This window comes from Pinus tabuliformis, chromosome 9 (genome assembly GCF_031772625.1).
Source record: "Pinus tabuliformis cultivar Carrire ecotype Pingquan chromosome 9, CPIR1, whole genome shotgun sequence".
Taxonomy (NCBI): domain Eukaryota; kingdom Viridiplantae; phylum Streptophyta; class Pinopsida; order Pinales; family Pinaceae; genus Pinus; species Pinus tabuliformis.
Window position 1 is genome coordinate 656,034,377 of NC_142307.1, and position 27,748 is coordinate 656,062,124.

At 37.7% G+C, this 27,748-nt stretch overlaps 1 protein-coding gene across 5 annotated transcripts in view; it reads right to left on the minus strand.

Annotated features, from left to right (window-relative positions):
- Positions 1–3,376: 3,376 nt before the first annotated feature.
- The window catches only part of LOC149150362 (P-loop containing nucleoside triphosphate hydrolases superfamily protein), a 310,706-nt gene continuing 286,334 nt past the window's right edge, over positions 3,377–27,748 (minus strand). For 3 of the 5 annotated variants that reach the window (XM_089440465.1, XM_089440464.1, XM_089440463.1), the window contains one exon: positions 3,377–4,096. In XM_089440465.1, coding sequence (XP_089296591.1) covers positions 3,830–4,096 — 267 coding nt within the window. In that variant the 3' untranslated portion in view covers positions 3,377–3,829. The remainder of the gene's footprint in view (positions 4,097–27,748) is intronic. The other 2 variants (XM_089440467.1, XM_089440466.1) reach the window with 1 other exon arrangement.

Genomic DNA, 27,748 nt, shown 5'->3' on the forward strand with positions numbered 1-27,748 from the left:
TTGTATATATGACTTGTCTCTGGTAGATCAAGTCCTCTTGCTGCTAAGTCTGTTGCCACAAGAAGATGGCTACCTCATCTCACTTCCTGTTCCAAATTGTAGTCATTAGTCATGAATGCCTTCCAAATTCTATAACAATTATCTATGCAACAAAGAAAACAAGGAGCGTTCGATAAAATGCAGACATAAAACAACATTCTAAACCCTGGTTTGGTGTGGTCTCCCTATTTCCTATTTTTTCCCCTATTATTCATATCTCTTGCTTTACAAAAATGTTTCCTTTGCAACGAATTCATTCTCTTTTGCAGTACAATGCACATCCATTGGAATAGTCTGTAGAAGTTGCAGTTATACATCAGTTGGTAAAATATCTCTAACTTGCAAGCAACAAAACTGTTGTAGCAATCATATATTGTGCATGTTACAGACTCATATTAAGAAAATAATCTATTTGATTCCTCAATCAATGCATATGGTAATTAAAATTCAGAAAATAAATCTTTGGGCTTACAAACAATGACATGCATAATCTTTAAAAAGACCCCACTCTATGTACCTCATAAACAGTAACACAAATATGCCAACCTTTATGAACCTAACAAAGACAAACACTCAAGCCTAATAAGAATAGATTCTCAAGTGCTCTCATTCAAGCACCACTTTTGCACAAAAAATAATGGGGTTGGAAATGAAGTGATATGTCATGCCCTATGATGGTAAAGACACAAGGCTAGACAGGATGAAGGGCCATGAATGCATGGTATAGATCTACCCAAAGCCTCCATAAATGACCATTTTACTTTTGGGGAGAACTTGGCATGAAGTTCTCGTTGAAGTTGTGCACTCTAAAAACAACTTGAAGACTAGACTGTCTATTTCTTTAGATGGGTTTATTCTCTTCTCTTTAGAATGTTCTTGAGCATTATATTAGATAAAGGTGTTACATATCATATAGCGTGAGGCTTTTCCAATTTTGAACACACTGCCCAAGCAGGCCGTGTTTGGACTCTGGAGGATGTTGGATTTAGAGTCAATGTGGTCATGCTTTGATGCATATTTGTTCATTGACCATCACCATGTATCGTGCTCATGTATTAATCATCTCTAAGTCTTAATTAAATGTTAATTAGTTATTAATCAAGGACATCATAAAGTTTGACAAGACTTTGGGTTAACTCCCCTAATAGGGTCTTTTTTTCGGCCTACTAAATGTTTTTGTGTTTTTCCTCTTGTGGAACCATATCCCCCTTCTTTTGTCCTTCTCTATTGTGACTAGTGATGTACTTTTTATTAATATTCAATATTCAATATTCAATTGCAAATTATATTGTTTGAATTATAACATTCACACACACACACACATATATATGCAACATTGAACCATAGGTGAACATTGAGGTATTAAAAAAAGTTCATTCATTAAAGTAATCAAGTTCTCTTTTCATGTTCATATAAAAAATTGTCCTATTTGGAAAGTAGTTAAAAATGAAGAAATGTGTTAGCCATATAGGTTGTCCATGCCAAACAAGTTCTATGTGTCATCATAAAATGCAAACAAGCAAGTTGTTGTAATCATAATACCCATAAATTTCCATACAACATGTTCAAGATCAACTACACACTTGTTAGTTGACACTAATAAAAATATCTTAGCACATATAGTTGAGCTACACTCGTCCCTCGTACATATCTTAGCTTAGTGCTTTATCATGTACTCTTGAGGTAGATCACTATTTTCACTAATTAAATCACCTTAAAAAAGACTATCAATGAGGTAAAAACGACAAACTTAGATGAATTTTGAACCTATGTTAGCTTGAGAAATCCCATATACAATTGCTTGGGCTAGACAATCAAGGTTGCTTGCCATAGATTGTTACCCTCATAGTGTTGGATGAGTGCTTTTTGTACAAAGAATGATAAGAGGCACAACATCCAACTAGCTTACCTTAATATTATCCTTAGGTTTCTTAGGAAAGTTTTTGGATATCTTTGGGATTGATGACTAGGATTAAAGGAAATCTGTGAGGTTTCCCATGTAAGTCATTGGATATGTTTGGTATTGATGACTATTATTAAAGGACATTTGCATGAGAAGTGTGTCTCCAAGTAATGTGAGACTTTGTGATGCATTAACCACCCATTCCATATGTAATTCTTATTGTATTCCTCTTAACAATGAGTTGCGAAACATTAATTAAATAATATTTATAGCTCATGAAATAAATATTTTGAAAAAAAAGACCTTTGAATCAATGTAACTTCGCCAAACATATTATGTAGCATTTTATGGACTAGTCTTACATTGGATTCTCTTAAACCAAGAAATCAAAGAAGTGGAAAATTTCAATCCATAAAATTCTGTCTTAATTTATTCATTTTTATTTATTTTTAGATCTAGATCATCTTAAAATGGACCAAAACCTCTTAAGCCAAAGTTTTATAGTAAATTTCCATCAATCAAATAGAATTATAACTTCCAAAAAAATTCCTATTCAAATTTGAAAACAAGCATACCACAAAAATTCTTTATAACACACCTAAAGAGTTACCAATATATGCATTTTTTAAGCCAAGTGGCAATTGGTCTATGCATCCATATCCTCACATTGGGTTGTGTGTCCTTTGTAGTGTTAAAATGCACTAGGTCCCTTTCATTAACATGCACTTTGATTCATCATGTTCTTGAATCACTTCAATCCAATCCTTTTCTTACCACAAATCATGAAATTAAAATATCATAACCTGGGTATGATAAATGTTAATTTTGTTATGAAATTAAAATATCATAACAACCTTGGTTGATAAATGTTAATTTTGTTACAATTAGATAGACAATTTGGACTTTGATGCACTTCCCAACGCCACATTAATTTCACCTTTTGGCATGCTTTGTAAGAAAAACCAAGTTAACGAAATGTTATTTTGAGAGTAACATCAAATCAACGCTTTAGAACCATAACTATCCACAATATCAACACACATACATTTCATCGATGCCATGACTATCCTCAACATAATGCGAGTTTTTTAATTGTATCATAGGCAAGGACTCTAAAGAGGCTTTATATCACTCTACTTTTAATCGAGTGGGATATAACATGCAATGAAAGAAGATGAACCACTATGCCCACTTGTTCAACCATGCCAACTACCATGTAGAGAAACAAAAACAATGGACCTATCTCCATACAAAACTACCACTGAGTCATCACATGCATTCTGTTATCAATGTATGTGAATCTTTATTCCAACTTGTGAAAGGCATCGTCAAAATCCCACCATTAAAAGTCATATCAAAACCAAAATGAAAATATATTGAGCCACTACCACCAATCATATTGTTGTCATAGATAAACACATGTAACATCAATGATTAAGGTGCAGAATGACAATATGACATAGATGAGTAAAATAGCGAGAGGACATCCGAAGAGGTCCTCAAATTTAGTCAAGAACGCACAATTAATAAATAAAATATAAAAGGATTTTAGTCATAAAATCTTCAACATAAAATGCAGTTGATCAGTATTAACTTCATAGACTGTATATTTAAAGGATACATTCTCAAACTAGAGGAAGTCCACTTGCTGCCAACCTCTATGAGGAGCTCTAAGACCAACTCATGCTTTTTGTCACTTAACTATTTCAAATATTTAGATCTTGATGGAAAACTTGAATTAACAATTGACTTTTCCTACTACACATATACATCTCAAAGATGCTTGGGAACACACCTTGGGATTATGTTTAGAACATTTTATTACAGTGAAAAGACTAGCTTGATAGTCTGTTTATTGAATACATAGGAGAAAACACTGAAATTAAACTAACAAGATAAAGTGACATTTTGGCATTTGAATGACAACTCATTTTCTATTCGTTCTAATACAAACAATTCATTGTTTGTTATCAAGTTTGTTACAATACATTTTTCATTTGAAAATGGTTTACGGCCAGTCCTACCAGCCCTATGAATGTAGTCGGTTGCTGATTTAGGTAGATCAAAATTGTATATATGACTTGTCTCTGGTAGATCAAGCCCTCTTGCTGCTAAGTCTGTTGCCACGAGAAGATGGCTACCTCGTCTCACTTCCTGTTCCAAATTGCAGTCATTAGTCATGAATGCCTTCCAAATTCTATAACAATTATCTATGCAACAAACAAAATAAGGAGCGTTAGATAAAATGCAAACATAAAGCAACGTTCTAAACCCTAGTTTGTTGTGGTCTCCCTCATTCCTATTTTTTTCCATATTATTCATATCCCTTGCTTTACACAAACGTTTCCTTTTGCAACGAATTCGTTGTCTCTTTTGCAATACAATGCACATCCATTGGAATAGTGTGTAGAAGTTGCAGTTTTACATCATTTGGTAAAATATCTCTAACTTTCAAGCAACAATACTGTTGTAGCAATCATCTATTGTGCATGTTACAACCTCATATTAAGAAAATAATCTATTTGATTCCTTAGTCAATCCATATGGTAATTAAAATTCATAAATAATTCTTTGGGCTTGCGAACAATGACATGCATAATCTTTAGAAAGACCCCCCTCTAGGTACCTCATAAAGAGTAACACAAATATGCCAACCTTTACAAGCCTAACAAAGACAAACACTCAAGCCTAATAAGAATATATTCTCAAGTGCCCCTCTTTCAAGCACCACTTATGCACATACAATAATGGGTTGGAAATGAAGTGATATGCCATGCCCTATGACAGTAAATACACAAGGATGGACTAGCTGAAGGGCCATGAATGCAGGTTATAAATCTGCCCAAAGCCTCCATAAATGACCATTTTATTTTTGGGGAGAACTTGGCATGAAATTCTCGTTGAAGTTGTGCACTCTAAAAACAACTTGAAGACTAGACTGTCTATTTCTTTAGATGGGTTTATTCTCTTTTCTCTTTGGAATGTTCTTGAGTGTTATCTCAAATAGAGGTGTTACGTATCATATAGAGTGAGGCTTGTCCAGTTTTGAAGACACTGCCCAAGCAGGTTGTGTTTGGACGCTGGAGGATGTTGGATTTGGAGTCATTGTGTTGCTTCTTTGATGCATATTTGTTCATTGACCATCACCTCTCGGCAGTTCCATTTCATGATTAGAGGATTGCTATGATGCCTATTTTGGCATAAAGTATTATTTTTGATGCATCGAAGTCTATATGGTACTGTTACCGACCCAAATGGTTGACCCCTAGGAGAAACATTTTCTCCCATTTTATTCAGCGTGCCAGCCAACAACTCTGTGTGATCTACAGATAGCTAGCTTCAAATGCACTCCATCTATTCTCCGGTCAATGTGATTAGATGAAGGTGGATCATCCATTATAAGGTAAATTAACCTTGTTTTAAAATTGTCCACTTTTAGTTGTATCCCTGTTCCCATGTTTCACCTTGGTGGTTATCCTTTGCCCCTAGTCTAGTGTGACCTTCTTTGAGGCCTTTCTTTCCATTATCCAGGAAGCCATAATATTAGAATATATTTCTATGTGATTTAGGGAAGCCTCCCTTGTGGTCTAAATCCACTAAAAGGCAGGAGAAAGGTTGCCGAGGGGACATTGGAAACTCTTTCTCTTGTTTCCATAAGGTTTGGCCTTGCACAGTGAGGCTTTGCACCATGCCTGCTAGATTTTACGACAACAATGAGTAATAGGTACAATTATAACAAAATGGTACAATGAACAATTTTAAATAACATAATAATATAAATTTAATAACTCAATATCTAGGGCTTAATAAGGGGTTTTAGATTAACATGGGGATTATATAGGGCTTAACACCTTAAGCCACAATATCAATAAGACGAAGGCTACTTTCCTTCTTAGGCATACTACAGACTTCCCAAGGAACCATGGCAAGTCCAATCTCACCACCATACCTATACCAAAGAAAAATATTGAGGATTTGCTCCAATCACTTGAGTTGATTCCTACTTTTGAGCTAGCAAGAGGCTTTGTGGATGTGGGAAGCTTGAAGAATTCACAAAACCACTGTAAGCTTTCATACTGAGTGAAGAGCCTTACACTGTTAGACGAGAAGCTTGACCTAAAGCCATTTTAGACACCAGTTCCACATATCAAAAACTAAGAGACCAGTACCCAACAAAATTCCTAGATATTGAACCATCACTCAAGGCTTCACCCGATTCTATGAAGACGAGATCCAAGCTGGTGGATCATGAAGCCCAACTATTCAAAATTGGCAGTTGAGGGAGCAATTTTCCCATTTGGGAAGCCCAACAAACCCTAAGGAGACCCCACTTGCCCTTGGAAAAATTAAATTTTCACATGGGAAATATTTTTTTTAATGCTAGTCCATGTCACCTCAACAAGTACAAGTCGGCCTAAAGGAGAAATTCGACCCCCAAGACCACATATAAATACACATCACTTGACATCACTTGGAGACATCACATTGCACATCTCTCTTCATCATTTGGTTTGTACATCTCTGAAATACCTCAAGTTGACTTCACACGTGAGAAAGGAGGACGAATTCTGTTGACCAACGTTGACTTTATGTTTTGGGACTGTTTGACCAATGTTGACTTGAGAATTTTGACTTCGTTTGATTGGTTTTGAATCAATTTTGGGAGGCCAATTTGACTGGGATTTTGACCGAGCTTTTCTGGAAACTTTGACTGTCATTGACCACAAATCTTAGGCTAGGGTTTCCAGAGGTCAAATTGTTGACTTTGACCGATTTGTGGGCATAATTTTTGGACAATTTTGACCGAATTTGACTGAGCAAAAGAGGTTCCATTCTTTGACTAGTTGATCAAACCTTTTAAAGTAGATATGATTATTGACTTTGATTGGTTAGGGCTACGTTGACTACTATTCACTTTGACTCTGACTTTGACAAAGCTGGAAAATTGTAGAATTGTTATTTGACCAAATTTCACTTTTGTCTCATGATTGGATATTGGATTGGTTGACTTGAAATTAAGGCTTTGACCTTTGACTAGTTGTTGGATGTACTTAGACTATGTATCTCAACTAGACATTTGATGAACATCTAATGGAAGAAGAATCATGTTGGGTTTTCCCCCTTGTGGGTTTTTGTTGAAAAATGTAACTAGTATCAGTCTTCATAATTGTATTTGAGTCATGATGTAATGTATTTGTCAAAAGGAAGATTTTTTTTATTAAAGGAATTGACTTATTAAAGAATGGGTTTCATACTTGGGTCAATGGTTTTTAGGTCAAAGCTTCCATTGTAAGCTTTTAGGGTTTATGTCAAGCGTCCTTGTCTTTGTCAATAATATGTTAAAAACCATTTTTGGGTTTCATTTATCAAGAAAGAACTTTATTTTAATGTAAAATAGGTCTTTTAGGTCTCCTCCACCAAGTCAGTGTTGAAATATATAACTAGGTTTGGTCTTCATAATGACATATGTTTTTATGTATTCAATGAAAAGAGAAAAATAAACTTATTATTATTGTGCTTGAGGCATTGGTTTCATGCTCAAGGGAAATTTATTTCAGGTCAAACTCCCATTGAGAGCTTCTAGGATTTGTCATTGAGTCTATAAAGTCAAAAGAGTCATTGTCATGTATGAATAACCCTTCTTGGGCATGTTACATATTGTAAGAAAAAATATTTAAGTCAAAGTCAAGTCAAATAACCCTCCAAGACCTTGTCAAGTGCTTATGATCAAGTCGACCTACCTAAGAAGACATGTCGGCCTATTGGACAAGTTGAGAAGCCTATATAAAGGAGCACTTAGCCTCATTCAAGGACACACTCATCAAGCAACAAGAAGTTCGATCTAGGGCAAGAAAGAAGACCTTAAAGGAGCAAAGAGAAGAAGATTCAAAAGAAGAAGAAAATCAAAGTAATTTTTATCTGTTTTGGGCTAAATTACTCCACACATGCGAAGGTAAGGATGTAATCTTGCAATAGAGAATATCGAGTTGCAATCACCATATAAGAGCTGAAGTTGTGGACAAAAGATGTGTTATTTACCAAGCCAAATTGTCAAGAAAGGAAATCAAATTCAAGCGAAGTCAAAAGGAGGAAGATTTGTCCATATTGCAACCACACGTGTGACCTAGGGTTTTTGTAGAAGGAGCCGAAAATTGCAGGTCTGCAATAGCTAGCTGAAATTTGAAGTTGTGGCACAAGTTTGACTAGCATTGACTTGAGGACGAAGAAGTTCATTTGAGGAAGCATTGACTTGGCCTTGGAGGGGTTGTTGGTCAAGGGTCTAGGTCTTGGAATTTGTCAATTGAAGTTTCTATAAGAAGAATTCTCGTGGGTTTTCCTCTTAGTCTTGGAGAGGTTTTGGCCATGGCTGATCGTCTACATCTTGTGTCCTATTGTCTCATTGATTTTATTGTTTGGTAGTTGTTTGATGATAAAGAACACTAATAATAATCAAGTGTAAGAAAAAGTTAATCAAGCTAAGTAAAAATAAATCACAAGCAGTTATCAAAGAAAGAGAAATCATGCTTATTCTTTTGCTCTAGATTTCTCAACGTGGTATTAGAGCTAAGGTAACAAGAGAAGGAAGGGAAACTCAACAAGGGACACTCAAGGTCTCAAAATCAAGGTTCTCGAAGGATATCAAGGGCATCAAAGAATCAAGAAGATCCTCTCATCTCCAAGACATATTGAAGATAGTGTCAAAATCCTAGATCAATAAAAAAAGAAGTCCACAGTTAAAGCATTCTCAAGATCCTCGTTCAAATTATCATCTCAAGGGAGAAGAACTCAAAGACCCTATCTCCAAGAAAGAACTACTATTCACCTAAGGGAAGCAAGGACAAAGGAATTGTCATCATCAAGGATTCAAGATCAAGAATCACTCTTGAAGACATCTTCTTCAAGAAGAAGTCCTCTACTATCAATCTCATCATCAAAATCAAGAAGGAAACAAGTTGAAGTGAAGCATCTTCACAAGTATATTTATGTCTACATCTGGATTTGTCAAAATGTCTTTTTGCAAGAAAAAAAACAAACTGTTTGAGGCTTCAAACTTTCTTGCATGGAAGAAAAGGACAGATCTGAACCTCATAGAAAATGAGGTCATGGAACATGTTACGGGCTCAATCACCAAACCTCTAAAGGAAGATGCTCAAACACTTGCAAGGTATATGAAAGGGGAAGTAAGGGCTCAAAGGATTCTCATAGAATCCATCAAGGATCCCCTCATTCCCTATGTATCAAAACTAGAAACATCAAAAGAAATATATGACAAACTTGTAGAATTGTTTTCCGTAAGCACTGTAGGAGAAGTCATCTCGTTAAGACAACAACTCTACAAGATGGAGATATCAAAAGAGAAAGGAATAACCTCATACTTTATGAGAATATCTGAAATAAGAGATCAATTACAAAAATTGGGAGAGATAATGTCTGACAAAGAGATGACTACCATAGTGCTCAATGCACTACCAGAATATTGGGGCAACTTCACATAAAGTATAAATGGGAAGAAGGAAGCTACTCCATTCAATGATCTGTGGTCACTATGTAAAATTGAAGAAACCAGGCTGAAGACAAAATATGATGTAGGATCAAATGAGCAAAGCCCAGGAATATGCTTCCATGGCAAAGATAAAAGGGAAGTTTGGGAAAATTGGTCCTCAGAAAAGGAAGAAGAATATGGCGAAGATTCAACGCTATGAATGTCAAGAATATGGGCACTACAAGAGAGATTGTCCTAAGCTTAAGAAGGACAATATAAAAAGAGGAAGGGAAGAAGCCCATATCATTGAAGAAGTACAAGAAGCTGAAAATAAGAAATCCAAGAAGGAGGAAGCAAAATATCTCTACGATGATTGAGATAAGCCGCCTTCACCTAATTCTTTTCAGTTTTGTAAATATAGCTATCATGGTAGGAGACATTAGAAGCATGATAGCCTTGCATCTTTTTAGTGGATGGCATCATGGTAGCATATGATTGAAAGCAAGAGCTCATTTTGGGAAGCTTGAAAAATAGCCTAAGTCTATGGTAGTCATTATTAGAAGGAAGTAGCTCTTAGTAACCTCATTGTAAGCATTGGTGGTACTTATGGGTAGAAGAAAGTCATCTAGTATGGAGCTCATCATTCATCATTGGAAAGTAGCATTTGCAAGATAAGGATAATCATGATCCTATACTGGAATCTTCATTAGAAGGTTCATCTCTTCAAAGATGTCTTGCTGAGAATTCCACTTTGGATGGAATTCATGGAATGATGGTATGATGTCAAAAGAAGTAAAGTAGGTCAAGGGATTGGAATTCTTTCAATCAATGAAGCTGTCGAAGGAAGTCTATATGAACAAAAGGAAAAATGAGGTATGCATGCTTGTATTTGATAAAATTGAGTCATTTCATATAGTTGCAGATAACATGGATAAATGCTCTATCTCATGAGCATGATCAAAAGAAAAGGATCTCCTACTTTGGAAGGATACATGAAGGCATAGTTCACATATTGACTAAGATGAAATCAACATAATAAGGCCTCATATGGAATATGAGGTGGTTGACAAAAACAAAAGAACTATGGATGGAAGTTCCTGGGATGCAATATGTGAAGAAAGTAAGGAAAGATCATGAAAGATGCAACTATGGTCACATAGAAAAGGAAATCAACTGTTGGAAATACTAAGAGGGGGGGTGAATCAATATTCCTTAGCAATTAGCACTTTTAAATATTTTTAGAGCATTAGTTAATCTTCAATTATTATTAATGTTTATGCAGTAATAACAGTAAATAAAAGAACACAGTGGGCACAAGAATTTTAGGTGGAAAACCCCCTCCGGGTCAAAAACCACCGAACTCTTTTCTAATAAATTCTTTAATCTTCAGCCCCAACTGAAATGAAAGCAACAACTTCCTAGACTTCTAGAAAAGCATTCTTCTCCAGCCCCCACTGGAAGGATGCCCAAATGCCCTGGTTTATTCAGTAATTGATGGCAATCTGGTTGCAGGTAGGAGTGTTAAACTACTAAACTGCGAGATTATCTCTTCTATTTCTGGTTGCGGGTTGAGCTGGTTCAATGGGGTCTCTGTCATCCCCTTCTTAACACTATCGACCCTGTTTTCCAAAAAGAAATGCGTTAACACGCAAAATACACTATTGCGGGGTTATTCCATAAGGAATGGAATAACACTATCGCACTTCACTATCGGCAGTCACAATACACCGATAACCTTTTTAACTTCGCTAAGTTAGCCGACTCCTCTAAAACTGCAGAACACCACTAAACCTCCATTAACCTGGACCGGACGGTAATATAACTCATAGCTTATTAAAATTTTAAGTCCACCTTCTAAAACCTGTCGCGCTTTTCCATCGTTGATCTCTTCAAGATCCAACGGTCACAACGTTTCCCGATCTCTGAACCTGCTCCACTTGTGTCAACCGTTGATCTCACATCAACAGATCTGATGGCTTAAACACATATCGGGTGGCTAACCTGCGCACTTGAAACCCGCCCGATAAGCGGTTTAACTCTCTCCCTCTCCGCTACGTGTCACCATCTGTATGGAATCAGAGCCCAAACGGTGAATACCGCTTACGGCCCTTCTTGCACCCGATAACCACTTGCGGTTTCTTCAAACCTCTTCAGTTTGTTAACTATCGATTAACCTCCGCACCCGAACCCCGTTGATCTGCCTTGACCTCTGTCTATGGTTTTCCCTCTACAAATCTCAACCTTCCGCTTGATATACTCAGAATTTATGATAAACTCAGTTTAAAAGGAAAAACACAGAATTTAACACAATCGACACAATTTTAACCAATTTCACAAAACACCATTTAAACTTGGAAATTCACAATAAAACAGAGATTTCAAAGGAGATTATCCTTCGGGATTTGACAGAGAATTTATCATTCACATGAACTAAATCTTCCAAATCTATTGAATTCGCTCCAAGGAAGCCAAATTTCTTCAACAGTCAAAATCCCTTTACAATAGCGTGAAAATTACATAAGTACTGGTTCATCCTAACAACCAGATCCTAATACAAAGGCTAAAATTTATTAATCCTATCTGTTCTGCGAGGCATTCTCCTCGAGAATCTCCACTATAGCTAACTAACTAACACTTATTACATCATGATCAAATCCTATATTCTAGCTCTATGCCTAACTAGAAAAACATGGAAATTGATGGCTAAAGGATCCCACTCCTTTGCTTGTAGATTTTTTTGTATTTTTGGAATAAGTTTGAAGCCTTTTCCCTCCAAGTCTCATGCTCCTGCATCAACAATCAACTGAATGGATGCCCCAACACCCTAGCGAGCCACAACTTGCCCTAGCACCACCCTACCACCCTGAAGTGTTCACAGGCCCCAACCTGTAGGTGACTTCATACACCTGCCTAACACCTCCCTACCACCCTATAATGACTGAAATAAGACAAGACTGTGGATTCCCAAACCAGGGACAATAATCCACGATACGATATGATTTACAATGATTTTGACGGAGCACCCAATCACACTATGACCTGCAACCGAACCATGACATCATCCCAATAGAGACTCCTATACCTCCCAATAATGCCTTTTCGACTCCAGGCAGATTGACTCTTTTACAATAATGACTCTTCCAATGATGACACTTTTACAACTTTACATTGATGACTCTTGGCCCTGACACTTCTTCACAATATACGGATGGCTGTCATGTCTTCAAAGGACGTCCTGCTACAATGCTTCCTTTGATTTGATACTTCTACTCTTGAATTCTTGCTTGAAGTTGTACTTGAATCTTCTTCTACCTACATGCAAAATTTGCCCGACGAAACAAATCCCAAAACAAAACAAAATACCCTTCAACTTACCTCTGCCTGCAAAACACATGTAAGTGCATAATAATGAATAAATACAAATTAAAATTACAATGCGTACCTGAAGTGTGCTTGTCACTTTTGTTGTTGACTTGTTGCAGTAGTAGACAAAGACTCCCACTCTTACTATAGGCCTGAACTATATGCAAGACTATATCCAAAACTGACCTAAAGATATATACAATAAAAACTGATGACAGACCCTAGACTTGTGATGGACCAAGTTCTAAGTATAACAACAGAGACCATTCTATCAACTATGACAAGACAAGTAACATGAACTTACAACATCATAAAGATTTAGCAGACTTGGTGTAGCATCAAGAATATGTAGGATAAAATGTGTAGTATCAAGAATAGGACATCCAAAATGTGGTATCAAAACTAACTGTGACATATAGAGACATAGAGATATAACCGAGACTCTGTATGTACTTACGTTGTCCTGCAAAAACATATGTCAAAGATGATACTCATATTTAAAATGTAAACACTAATCATACATACCTTGCTGTAGGAGACTTACCCTTCACTGTTGATGTGTGGTCCTTATTGTAGTGATCCTTGAATGCATGCTTTTTCTTGCCTTCTAGGAGCTCGATATTGAATCTGTTGTATCTATGTAATTTCGGATCTCCAAGGTCTGAAATTTCATCCTGTGGTAGCCCTCTGAGTCCTCTTTCCAACCCCACAGGTCTGATCAAGATTGGATTCTTCAAGAAAGAGTTATGCCCAATCTCCCACGATGACCTGATTATAGACTGGTTCAGTAGAGCGAACTTGTACGAAGTGCCACGTGTCACTGTTACGACCTTCGGCCCTGAAAACACTACTCAACAAACTACAGTCCGTCCTCTTTCTGTGACTATTTACGAAATTTGAATCCAATGCTCAGAGAGAAAGTTATGACGATTTTCCCAACGTCACCTGTTTGACATGGAATTTGGGAGCTTGCAAAAACCCTAACTTTCTCAAATCATATCTCCGAAAATATAGCGAACCAAGATCTAAAATTCGGTCACGAGGTTCATCAAGATTTTAGCTCAAATGGGTTTTAATTTCAGCTTCTTAAGCTTCGCAGAAAAAAAGTTATAGCGAAAATTCCATGATGACCTGTTTGAAGCCACAAAATCCCTACTAGAGGAGGATATGAGGGTCATTATTTATATGAATGTCTTGAGTTGAGAGGGTCCTCAACAAGTGAACATTGGAGGGATTTTAGGAGCAAAAGAATATTATTAATTATTGACTATTCAATTAGCACAACCAATTATGAGTGCCATGCCACAACCCCATAGGGTTTTAGCCCACTTACTAGGGTTACTAACTTCAAACGCAAATAACTCTCAAACCATGAAGAATTACTCAACGTGCCATATATCAACGGAAACATCTCGATAAGTAGAATCCATCTAGAAGATCCTTGACTCAGAATAGAGTAAGTTGTCAAGTCAAAAAGCCCATGCAAGATCGGGGTAGCCCCTGGTGCTGATTGGGTTGACATCAATGACAACCACTGATCAACATCAACATCAACAACAACATTTGATGACTAGAAGGATTGACCACGACATCTCCATGGAAAAGGTATGAAGACTCCAATGAAGTCTGGAAAGAAGGGAGACCCTTGACATTGTATATCTTGGAGATGTGTCAATATGTATGAAGGAGTTGATGTGACAACAAGCAGATGTCATGATGAGAGGACCATCACAAAGGTAATTTTGATTTAATATTCATTTTCTACTTTTGAATGACATCTAGATGGGCTAATGCAGGTCAAACAATAGTCAAAACAATCCTCTTTAGAGCGATCAAACCTAGTTAAACAAAAGTCACCCTTGCGGTCAAACAGGATTGCGGCCAACACAGGTCAAACAACCCAGAAAATCTCGATTTTTTTGCCAATGGATGCGGCTTGGTAAGGTAGAAATTATCCTTGAAAATCAAAGTCAGAAGGTGCCCGGAAAGTCAAAGTCAACACTGGTAAAACCCTAGTTGTTGGGGCAATTATATGAGTGATATATCGCCACAAATTAAATTATCATCCAAGGATTCGTAATCAATAGAGCTGATACACTATATGTGCCGATAACGGATAAGTTCCTATGTCTGATGAGTATAGCCTAGATAAGAAGCATTCAAAACCAATACTCCATTTTACAAGTTTCAATCTAACTTCCTCACACAAATTAAAGATCAGAAAGCAAAACTCATAAATAAAATCTTAACAAGCATGTAATCTAAAGGTTCTTGCTCAAGTAACAAGTCTGTCCATTTATAGGCTCATGAAATAAAAAGATGGATTCAACTCTGTTTTCCTGTAGCAACTGATTAAAATCAACTCACTGCAATCAAGCAAAGCAATCATTCCTAATTTAACTAGTTCTGGAGGAAGCTATACATTCTTATACAGGAAATGTTAGGTATGACAAGAGTCTTCACTTAACAACACATGCAGGTGAATGGTGAGATCTCTTATCTTAACTCTTCTTGTTCTTCAAAATAGAAACCAACAATTAAACATACAGCCTAAGAAATAAAGTTTGCATTCATAAAACCAATGAATTATCACTCAGAAACTAACATCTCCAGATTTATATCACACACTCTCAAACAGATTACTTGCATAGAATCAAAACTGGAATCATATCAAATACTTTGAAATTGAATTATAACACTAAGTCACTCTTCACACATAAATCAAACTAAATTCACAATAACTGTAATAAAAACTTGCCTTGATGGCTTCAGTGGGCCCTTGCCGAGCTACCAAGGAAAGCTGAAAGAACTTACAAAACTAAAGAATCTATTAACACATCGAACTTATCAATCACTGCTCATATCATTGATTTCAAAAGAAAGGATTACAAAACTTAATTGTTCAATCAAATCTCCAGCATAACAATACTATTTAAATCTCTGTATCTCTGTCTCTTTTACTAACTTTTGTCTCTAATTTACTAACACCTATCATCTACGAGCCTTCTCTTATAGAGGAATGGCCGTTACATCCAAAGCTTAAAAGATATTATCAAATCATTATAAAAATATTACAATTCGTTTTCCTTCACATATTTGGCTTCATCCTCATGACATGCAATGCACAAGGATGAAACATATCTCGATTTTCCATAAAAAGGTAATGCTTTTGACCATCAGTTCCCTTGGTCTCATCGAAAGCAGTTCCCTCGAACCATCGAATTTGAAAAGTCGGGTCTGGTACCGGATGAACAGGGTCAACGCAGGAAGAACACCGGTACCAAATGAACAAGGTCGGTACTAGATAGATGATATCGGTGTCGGATGAACACAAGTACTGGAAAAACAAAGGTACACAGGTACCTGATGAACGCAAGTGCACAAGTACTGAATGAACGCAGGTGCACGGGTACCAAACGAGCACAAATACCGGATGAACGCAAGCGCACGGGTATCAGATGGGCAACATTGGTATCAGATAGATAATACTAGTGCCAGATGAGCAGGAACATGGTCTTAAGATCTATTTGAGTCAATCCAAATAATTAGAGAGTATAAAGAATCAATTATTTCATTCCTACTAACAAGAAATCATAAAAACCATGCTTTAAATATAAATTACCTCATAGATACACAAGGATGCTAAAAGTTATGTTCTTGAAGAAGGTAGGAAAGTGGTGAGTAGGTTTCAAGGTAAAGTTGGTAAAATATAGAGGACAATATGGGGTACATTCCTCAAAATTTCAAAAATGGAGCCTTCTTACAGCGTGCCTGAACATCCGCTGTTTGGATCTAAGATATTCACACCTGAAGCCTCTTCTTTGAGTTCCCTTTTAATAACCCTGGTATAGTGTATGAGACAAAGAACCTTCTTAAGCTTGGTGGAGACCTCATCGTACTCATCTTGCAACCTCTGGCTATTCTCCTTTAATTGCTCATTCTCTTTCTTGATGTACCTGTCCAACAACTTATACTCTTTCACTTTTTCCTTTAGTTTTCCATTTTCCATCTGAAGTCTCTCAATTGTCATTCGATCACTAGTTAGAAAACTAGTAGGCTCAACTGTTGCATGCTTATTAGTTTTTTTACTAGCCTCAACTTCTTTTCTTAATTATTTCAAGGTTTCTGTAACTAATTCCTCTATTTCACTAAGCATTTCAACCTATGCATGTTCCTTTTCAGGTGAAGCAGAGACATCTATTGGATTTTCTGGAAGAGAATGGGTATGAGTGGCCATTACTTGTTGTACCATGCTCTTGGTAGTTTGTCGTGTAGGTGCTGATGACTCACCAAATCTGTTGTCAGGAGTGAGGATATTGTCTTGAAACAATCTCCTCTTCTCCCTTTTGGTCTGTGACATGGACTTTGAGACCTCTCCCTTTTGTGTATGTTTCTCCTTTCTTTCAGAAGTTTGTGCTATGTCCCCCTTTTCAAAAGTTTGTGCTCTGTCACCCTTTTCACTTGTTCTAAGCTTTTTCATCTTTTTAACCCTTGGCTCAGGAGTGTCCTCCTAAGGTAACTCAACAACTACCTATGAAATAGTACCTGTGAGTTATCCTCCATCACTGTCAGCTCACTTCTTCCCCTTCTTCTCACTAGTTGATATTTTACTTTGAGTGGGTGAATCTAGAGAAGGTATTTTACCCTTTATTGATCGCCTTGTTGGTGCAGGAGATTCCTCCTCCTCTATTGTTTTACCCTTGTCTGATTGATTCACAGATTTTGGTGAAGTAGGGCCAAAAATGCCTTCTTTAGTTCTTGACTTCCCTTGTTTCTTCTTACTACTCTCTTGCCCGCTGTTTAGATCCTTATTACTATCCCCTGGCTTGTTTTCTTCTATGGATTTGGAACTTCCTTCCGGAGCAAAATTTTGTGTGAGTAATGTTTTCCAACTACTACCCTGCTTCCTTATCTCATGAGTAACTAATAGTTTTATCAATCCATGATGATAAATACTAGTCTCAACCTTTTTTTAAACTGATTTAACCCATCTTACCATATTATTTAAACTCACGCGAAGTTTATCTGGGGTCCCCTTTCAAAATGTAACAAAAGTCTTAAATGATAAAGAAAAGTGACGACATACCTTCCTTCACATGTTAAGAATCTTTGCAAGCTATTAATCATCAGCCTATATTCCTCTTTGATCCAGTTCCTAGGAATACCCTTAGACCAGTCAAGATTCAAATGTTCAGGTTCTAAGAACTTTCGACAAAGCTCTTTGTTAATATTTACACCTTTGAAGTATTTCTCCCCTGCAGCCGGTAATCCTATAGCCTCCTCTATAGTGGCTTATGTGATCTCTAATTGTAGACCTCCTAACTGAACATATTCACCATCATAACTTTGAGTGAAGGCGTGAGAAACACCCTCATGGTATCCTTTAAACTTTTCTAGAAACAAAATCCAACCAGCTTGCTCAAATTTTTCTTTGCACAACTGATACTCCTTTGTTTCTTGATAAAACTGGAACACTAGTCCGTGTTGATCTACCTCCATGCTGACTTGAAGGACAGGTCTCAGACAATTTCTAGGGATAAGACTCGGAAAGGGTTGAGTAACGGAAGTTGGGTTATGGCAACAATGTGACAAAGCTAGTGCTGGATGAATCAGTGAGGATGAGTGAAATGAAGGCCGAATGGTATGCAAGAGAGAAATGATGCTCATTTGGATGGCGAAGCCATCCAGAAGAGCATTTATAATTTGAAAGGAAATGGTAATGGTCAAATGGTTTCCATAATTACAAGGTGAGCTCATACAAGATGATGGCGATAAGTCGTATGTAGAGCTTATTTAGATGTTCATCTCCGTTAATGATGTCAAACTTCATTCAAATGCAGGTTAGCCGCGATGGAGAAAACATGGTTGATTGGACCAGTACATCAGTACGGGATGGTCAATGTCATGGTTCCAGTAATCATTCAGTTTATTGTTATGGAGTGGTTGTAAAACCATTGTTTAAACAACCCATGAAGGTAGAAGCTTTATCATCAGATATTCAACATATAATTCACTTGCTCAAATTATGATTGGCATCCGTCCAATCACACCCATGATTATCCCATTCGATCATATCATAAGAAATATTTTTTTTCTTTCTTAAAAAAACAGGGGAATAAAGGTGAGTACTTTAGGATTTAGGCTAGGGGCTTAACAATTGATGGTAATAAAGGTTTATGAGGGTACTTATATATTCATCACATGATTACTATGAATCTTAATAGTAGAAAATAAAACACTGACCTCATATCTGCATCACCAGATCAACACAAGAAAGATATATATATATATATATATATGTACTGGATGACAACTATTTTCCAGTACCGGACAAACATAGGAGACTGCTTTCCAGTACTAGATGGACACAGGAGACTTCTTTCCAGTACCGAATGAATACAGGGAGTTTTTCTTTAGTGCCGGATGAAATTTTAATAAGGTACCCGGATGCATAGTCTTCAAATTGGAATCTTGTAGGCTTCTCTTTGTAGCTTAGCATGTTCTGAGGGTCAAGCTGGAGTAGGTGCTAGTGATTACTGATGCTGCATGTGAATTTGTTCTGCTGGAAAAACTATAAACAACACACTGGTACAAGAACTTTGAAATTGCAGTGGAAGTGTTAGAAAATGAGGCCAAAGAATTCAATGATCAGGCTCCAAGCTCTGTAACAAGAAGGCATTATGTAGCTGGACAACCTCCTCTTTTTGGAACCAAACTAACCACTTCTTCTATGGCCACTTCCATTTTATTGGCAAATAAACCTAACTACTACTGTTCTGTGGATTTTTCTCGAGCCCAGATTAGTTAATGCTTGCCGGTATTTTCAATTTTTAGGAGTCTGAAAAACTTAAAGAAAACTCCATTTCACTTACCCTTGGATTTTTCTCGAGCCTGGGCTAGTTTGTGCTCACTGGTGTTTTCAATTTTAAGGAGTCTGAAAAACTTAAAGAAAACTCCATTTACTGTCCCGTGGATTTTTCTCAAGCCTGGGCCAGTTCCTGCTCGTCGGTGTTTTCAATTTTAAGGAGTCTGAAAAACTTAAAGAAAACTCCATAGGTTCCTTTTCCATAAATAATTTACTAGGGCTGGTTAAAGGAATAAACTTACACCTGGTAAATGTCCTTCTTTATTGTCTATCTACAGGGAAGGAAACATAATTAGTAATACCAAAATCATTATCCAACAACACACCTATATACATATATGTACAAAGTTAAATTAAATTATACAACAAAACTTACAATGGTGGATCAACAAGAGGAGAACTCCCCTTTCTAACCAACTACATTTCAGAATTTTGAAGAACATGTTTGGTAAAATCCTCTTTAGATAGTGGCTTATGATAAACTTTCAATCGATGTCCATTCACGACAAAGGAAGTTTTATATGCATCGATAGTTTTTATCTTGACCGAACCATTGTCATAGATTGTATCTACCTCATAAGGTCCCAGCCACCATGTTGTCAATTTTCCTTTGAAATCCTTAAACCTGCTGTCATACAACAAAGCCTAGTCACCTAGTTGAAAACGTTTCTTTTTAATAAACTTATCGTGCCATTTGGTTCTTTGATCCTGAACAAACATTGTCCTTTGAAGAGCATCTTGTCTAATATCATCCAATGCATTCAATTCCATTAGCCTTTGTTTCTGTGCCTCATCTAAATCCATTCCTAGCTGCATGGCAGTTCTAAAGGTTTTAACTTGGAATTCTATAGGAAGCAATACTTGTTTCCCGTAAACCAACTCATAAGGAGAATGTCCTGTTGTGTTTCTCCAGGTTGTCCTATAGGCCCACAAAGCTTTTGGTAACCTATCAACCTAGTCTTTATGATGTAGTTGTATTGTCTTGGTGAGAATAGCCTCGATTACTTTATTGGTAGACTCTACCTGTCCATTCACTTGGGGGTGGTAAGGTGTAGATTTCCGGTGTTTGATTTTATACTGCTCTGTAATAGATTTGACCAATTTGGAAGTGAATTGAGTGCCTTGGTCAGTTACTATTTCCCTTGGTACATCAAAACAGGTAAATATCTCTTCAAATAAGAAATCAGCAACAAATTGTTCATTAGTAGAATATAGTGCTTTAGCCTCTACCCATTTGGTTACATAATCCGTACATACCAGAATATATTTCTTCTTTTTGGACATAGGAGAAATTGGTCCTACAAAATCTAATGCCCATTTATCAAAAGGTTCGATGACTACCTGTGCTTGAAGAGGCATTTCATCTACTAGGATAGGTTTCCCCATCCTTTGACAATCATCACAGCTGGCCACATATTTCTTTGTGTCCTTGAAAATGGTGGGCCAATAATACCCGGATTGTAACACTTTATATGCAGTTCTTTTGTTGGCGAAATGTCCACCACATGGCTCATTATGGCAAGCTTTTAGAATGTCTTGCATCTCATCTTCTCGTACACATCTTCTGATCACCAGATCTGGTCCAATATGGTATAAACAATCCTCATGCCACATATAATTAGCACTAAGTTGTATGATTCTCTGTTTTTCTCTTGAAGACAAATTTTGTGGCAACTTTCTTGTAACCAGGTAATTAGCTACATCTGCATACCAAGGAGTATAAGTAGAAATAGCAAATAAATTCTCATCTGAAAAATCATCAGTAACTGGTGCACTATCACTTGTGTGGACAAGCCTAGACAGAAAATTAGCGACAAGATTATCTTTTCCTGGTCTGTTAATGATAGTAATATTAAATTCTTGCAGTAGTAACAACCATCTAGTAACACGGGCATTGGTGATAGGTTTATTCATTAAAAATCTAATAGCTGAATGGTCTGTGTGTACAAAAACTTCATACCTGGTTATATAATGTCTAAATTTATTAATGGCATGAACTACTGATAAGAATTCTTTTTCAGTGACCGTGTAGTTTAGTTCTGTAGGAGAGAGATTTTTGCTAACAAAATAGATGGCATAGGGAATTTGATTCTCTCTTTGGCCCAAAACAACCCCCAAAGTTGTGTCTGAGGCATCAGTACAAATGTGAAAAGGGAGGGCCCAATTTGGTCCTCTTAGAACTGGAGCAGTTGACAGTTTTTGTTTAAGAGTTTCAAGGGCAAGTTGACACTGAGAATCCCACTGGAATTCCACATCTTTGGTTAAAAGTTTGAACATAGGGGCAACTATGGTTGTAAAATTTTGAATAAATCTTCTATAATATCCGACATGCCCTAGAAAATTTATAACTTCTTTGAGAGCTGGGAGTTTTGATCTGAGCGATTATTTCGATCTTAGCAAGGTCTACTCTTAACCCAGTGTCGGAAATATGATGGTCTAACACAACACCTTCTGTAAGCATCATTATAGAATTTTCATTGCTAAGGGCAAGGTTGGTCTCTTAACATCCGATTAAACTTTCTCTAGGTTGTCTAAAGCTTGTTGGAAATCTTCCCCATATACTGTGAAGTCATCCATATAGACTTCCACACAGTCTTGGGTTAGATCGGAAAAAATAGCAAGGAAAACCCTTTGAAAGGTGGCAGGGGCATTGCATAACCCAAAAGGAAGCACCTTGTAGGCATAAGTACCCCATGGACAAGTAAATGTAGTATTTTCTTGGTCTTCGGGTGCAATTTGGATCTGATTATAACTGCTAAATCCATCCAAGAAGGAGAAATACTTCTTCTCGGATAAAGTATCCAATACTTGATCGATGAAAGGCAAGGGAAAGTAGTCTCTAAAGGTAGCCTTATTTAGTTCCCTAAAATCCACACAAATCCTCCATTTACCGTTTTTCTTAGGTACAATGACTAGTGGTGATACCCACTTACTATCAGAAATAGGGTAAATGAAGTTAGCATTTAAGAGCTTTTGAAGTTCTTCTTTTACTATATCTTTTAGGGCTGGGTTCATCCTTCTTTGAGGCTGCCTCATTGGTCTAATTTCATCATTTGTATAGATGTGATGCATGCAGGTGTTGGGGTGGATCCCTTTCATATCAGAATAATCCCATGCAAAAGCACCACATTGTCTTTTAATCATTTGCATCAATTGTTCTTGTTGCTCTACTTCTAGACCAGAATTAACATATAGACACTTCCCAGGGTTAATTTCAACAACATGGACAAAGGACTCTTTACCTTCACCTATTGCTGTTATGGAAAACAATGTGGAGGTAGAGGGATGACATGCTTCCTGAAATTCAGAACTGAAAATGTGCTCATATTCTTGAAAGGATTGTGGAAAATCAATACATCCTGTTGTGGTTAAGAACAAGTTCAAAACTTGATCTTTGGTTTGTTCTTGAAGACCTTTAGACTGTTCAATTCTTAGCAATGGTTCAGTACATTCCTCCTCTCCATATGGGTTTTGTATCCATAAGGGGATTTCTATAGCCGGCTGGGTAGGAGGAAATAAGGTAACTTTTTGGCTTTGATATCAGTTGAAAATTGTCATCTCTCCAGTCCTACATCCAATAAAGGCATCAACAATAGCTAGCCAAGGTCGACCCAACACTATTGGATTTCCAAGTTTGGAGGATTTTGGATGGATCACAAAGAAGTCTACAAGATATTCCCAAGAAGCTAGTACGACTGTTATGTCATCCAGGCTTCCTGCAGGTTTAAGGATGGATTTGTCTGCTAACTCCAATAGTGTTTGGGTTGCCTCAAGCCTTCTAATTGCAGCTTTTGCATAATATCCACATTCATGACATTTATTGTTGCACCTAGGTCAACAAGAGTGTTTGGTAAAGATATACCATTAATCTGTATGGTCACTACTGGATTCCTAGGATCAATGTATTTAGAAGGCATCTTTGACATGGTTTCTGAAAATTGGCCAACTACTTTTATAATAGGGGGGTCCTTCCTTTTTCTTCCTGGTTTTTTAATGCAAAGATCCCTTACAATCTTGGCATAGATAGGAATATCTTTGATAGCTTGAAGCAAGGGTATCTTTACACAAATATTTCGTAGTTCGGCCTCTAAATCATATCCTAGCGGGACCTTAGGCTTTTTGACAAGCAATCTCTTTGGATAGGGTGGTTGAGTAACTTCTTGAGATGGTTTAGGTTGTATGGTAGAATTGATTGGTGCTGAGGGAGTTTTTTCTTCTTTATCAGGGGGGAATCTTCCTCTTTGCTATGTATGTCCTTGTCTTCAAGAGGTGATTCTGTTGGCTGTTCTTCTTGAATGATCACTGTAGGGCTTGTTTTATTTAAGACCTTCCTGGATCTTAGTCGAATTTCACTGATTGGAACTAAAGTGATAGTGTAGGTAGGGAAGGTTTGCAGCTCCATATTTTGTACAGTTGAGTTGACCTATTATTAGGGTTTGGAATGGGCTGTCCAAGTAATTGAGTAGTTCGAGGAGGACTTGGATTTGGTGGCATTTGTTGTTGACTCAGATTCATGGGCAAAGCAAGCTGTTGTGGACATGAATTTATAAGACGCTGTTGTTGACTTGGATTCATGGGCAGAGCAGGTTGTTGTGAACTTGGGTTCATAGGCAGTTGTTGTTGAGGAAATGAAGGTAATAGGTGTGGGTTAAACCCTGGCAATAGCTGAGAAATATTTGGAGGATATTGTGTGTATATTGGGTAAGAAGCTGTTTGGTATGGTTGTGGAGGAATATTCCCATAGGGAGTCCCCCTCCAACCTTGTTGCCAAGAATGTCCTTGTGATGGTTGAGGCCCCCATTGGGAGTAAGGCATTTGAGGGGACTGTGGTTGTGCAAACTACATGGAAGGGTCTTGGAACATGGAGGGGTTTTGTTGCCTCCATGGTCTCCTAGGGGGATAAGGTGGATCTTGTGGTTCTGTTCCCCCTTTGTAGATGGCTTGCAACCCAGGTAATGAAGGGCATTCATTAGTTAGGTGTTTATCCGTGCAAATTCCACAGACCTCTATGGCATTAAAAGGGCATTCTTTTTCAGGATGCTTCTTCCTACAACGAGGACAAAAGATAGCTAAAGCAATGTTTTCCTCTTACTATTGAGGGTATCTAGCTAGTTATTAATTGTACTAAGGATATCAGTTTTAAGATTTTCCAATAGATTTCCTATTCTATTCTGGTTACACCACTTGTAGTGGGTTTGCCAACTCGACTTGTAAGTTCTCTTGAGCTTTTCCCAACTTTAGCTTGACTACGAGAGTACTTCTTGCAATATTTAGCAATTTCAGCAAATGATTTTTGATAAACATCGCCAAAGCTCATGAGATTAAGTACTTCCATGCAGTCATCCCATACTCCTTTTAGAAAAATGGTTCTAATTGTGGCTAGGTCAAGAGCAACTTGCTTGGTTTTTTGGTAGTTGTAAAGGAACCTTTCTAAGTAGTCTTCTAGGCTTTCTTCTTCGGTTTGCTGCATTTTAAAGATGTCATTCTTGGCATCCCTAGGCCTATAGTAATCTTGGTATTTTTGAAGAAAGGCTTCTTTCATATCATCCCAAGATGTAATAGTGTGTTCCCCTAGGCTCATGAACCATCTCAATACTGAGTTTTTAAGGTGGCTGGAAATTTTTTTAACTTTTGAGCATTATCTGTATAATTATAACTTCTACACAGTATATCAAATTCGAATAGAAATGAATCAGGATCTTCGGATGACATACCGTTGAAGTGAGGTAATGATGACAAAGGAATGTTCTTCATGGTGACATTCCTAGTAATGTCAAGAATTGGAAATCCAAACGTTTTTGGTTCATTGTTTTCTGGATTGTCTACTCTTCCTCCTTCTCCTTCCATTCTTTCTTCCCACAATTTGGAATTTGTGGAAGTAGGAGATGTCTCTCCTTCAGAAGATGATGGTTCAGACACTGGGTTATTTGCAATGTTCCAAGGTACTATCTCCAATGTAGTATGAACTTCCTCTACCACTGTCTTTGTTTTTGCTCCAAGTTGCTTTACTGATATCCCCTTTGTTGCTGCCACCAAACTTTTCTCCTTTAGAGATTTCCTTGCATAGCGATTAGTTGAATTAGTTGGGTTAACAATTTTAGCATTGTTACCAATCAAACCAGCAGGGACCTAAAAGGGGTTCTTAAGAGGGCAACTGCTAGGTTAAGGGCAATGGTGAAGGCTTAGCCCATTGTCACCACAACTAAGTCTCCTTACTCTTTACGGACTTTCACCGATGGGAGGAGTCCCGATAGTGTAGGGATCACTTGTAAAGTATATGTTAATGAATAGGTGGAATGTGACCCTAGAAACCCTTTCCCGAGGATGGAGTGAAGAATGGAACTTGCTTGCTCTTTAAGTAAGGGACTAGGTCTTCCAAGGGTAAGGGGTGAGGATTGGAGGGTTGAGGGAGAATGAATAGACTTGCCGACAAGGTTCTCAATCCCTATAATCCTTGGGAAATTTGGATTCCCAAATGGTCCTTAACAAATAATCTTTATTGAGAAGTGGGACCACACGGGGCCAAGTGGACCCAACCCAGGTTCGAGGATGGAATGCAACAACCAATGATGTTCCTATCCTGGACAAGGTGAAGGGAAAGGACCAAACAATAATATTTACTTTGAAAGGTTGAAATGGTCTTGTTAAATTCTAGCCTTGGGGATACCTAGGCAAACTTAGATCCTAAAGCCAGGGTTTGGCATTCTCAGAGATTCCACCGTTAGAATTGCCTCAAATTTGGTGGAGAGGGAGGGGACCCACCAGCACAGTAGCTTGTAGGAGATCGAAGTTTTTCCTTGGGTCAATTCCCGGGAAATTGATGCCCTAGGTGACCTTTGAGGGCTAGACCTGGGAAAAAGTGATAAAAGGTGAAAAAGGTGAAGGGGATGACCACCCCTTTTTAGGGATCAGTGCCTAATTCACTTGGGGATATGGAGTCAAGGATGATGATGAGTAAGAACTTGGTTTCTTGATTAAGGATGTTGGGTGTGGAGCCTGATTATCTTCTATATCCAAAGGTATCGCCACATAGGACCCCAGTTTGAAATGGGGGCGGCAACGCCGCTCGTAAAATATTCGTTGCAGGGGGGGTCTAGGGGGGGCGGCTGCGACCTTTGGGAGCCCCCCCCTGGTGGGGGGTTTCGGGGGCAGCACCTCCGAAGCTAAAAACAGCTGTAAAATTGCCTTGTAAAAGTATAGTAATTTCTAGTCAATCTGGGCTGTTCATTAGGCGGATGATCTGACGGTAGAACTTATGTTTAGTTTAGGGTTTTTTTCCCTAGAAGGCAACCCCTCTCTTTGTATGAGGGTATTGTATTTGAGGTTGTGTGATAGATGTGTATTCTGTGAGCGAGAAACAGAGAGGTGAGACTATGAGAGAAAACAGAGGATATTACAGCGGATTTGCTGTAGGTTGTGTCTCTTCATTTTGCTGGATAATAGAAAGGGAGGACTGGCTGTTTGGGGTGGACGTAGCCCAAACTGGGTGAACCACGTATATCTGTGTCTCTCTTGTTTTGTGCGTTTTCTGTGTTTATATTTCTGCAATATTTTATGTGTTCCATTGCTCCGTAATATATAATTTTCTAACAACTGGTATCAGAGCCGAAGGTCTATTTGGCTGATAAACTCGCAGGAAAGAAGGGTTCCTAGTTCGAGTGGGAGCAATGGCGGAAGATGGTAAGTTTAGGGTCGAGAAATTTAACGGCCAAAACTTCTCGCTGTGGAAGATGCAGATGGAAGATTATCTGTATCAGAAAGATCTGTACCTACCATTGGGCAGAAAAACAAAGATGCCGACGGGTATGAAAGACGAAGAATGGAACCTTCTCGATAGAAAGGCACTCGGAACAATACGGTTGTGCCTTGCTGCGTCAGTCGCCTTCAACATTTCGAAGGAAACCACGACAGAGGGTTTGATGCAGACGTTGTCGAAACTATATGAAAAACCCTCGGCCTCAAACAAGGTATTTCTTATGAAACGGTTATTTAATATGAATATGTCGGAAGGTGGATCTGTTGCAAACCATTTAAATGACTTTAATACAGTTACAAGTCAGTTAAGTTCTGTAGGGGTAAACTTTGATGATGAAGT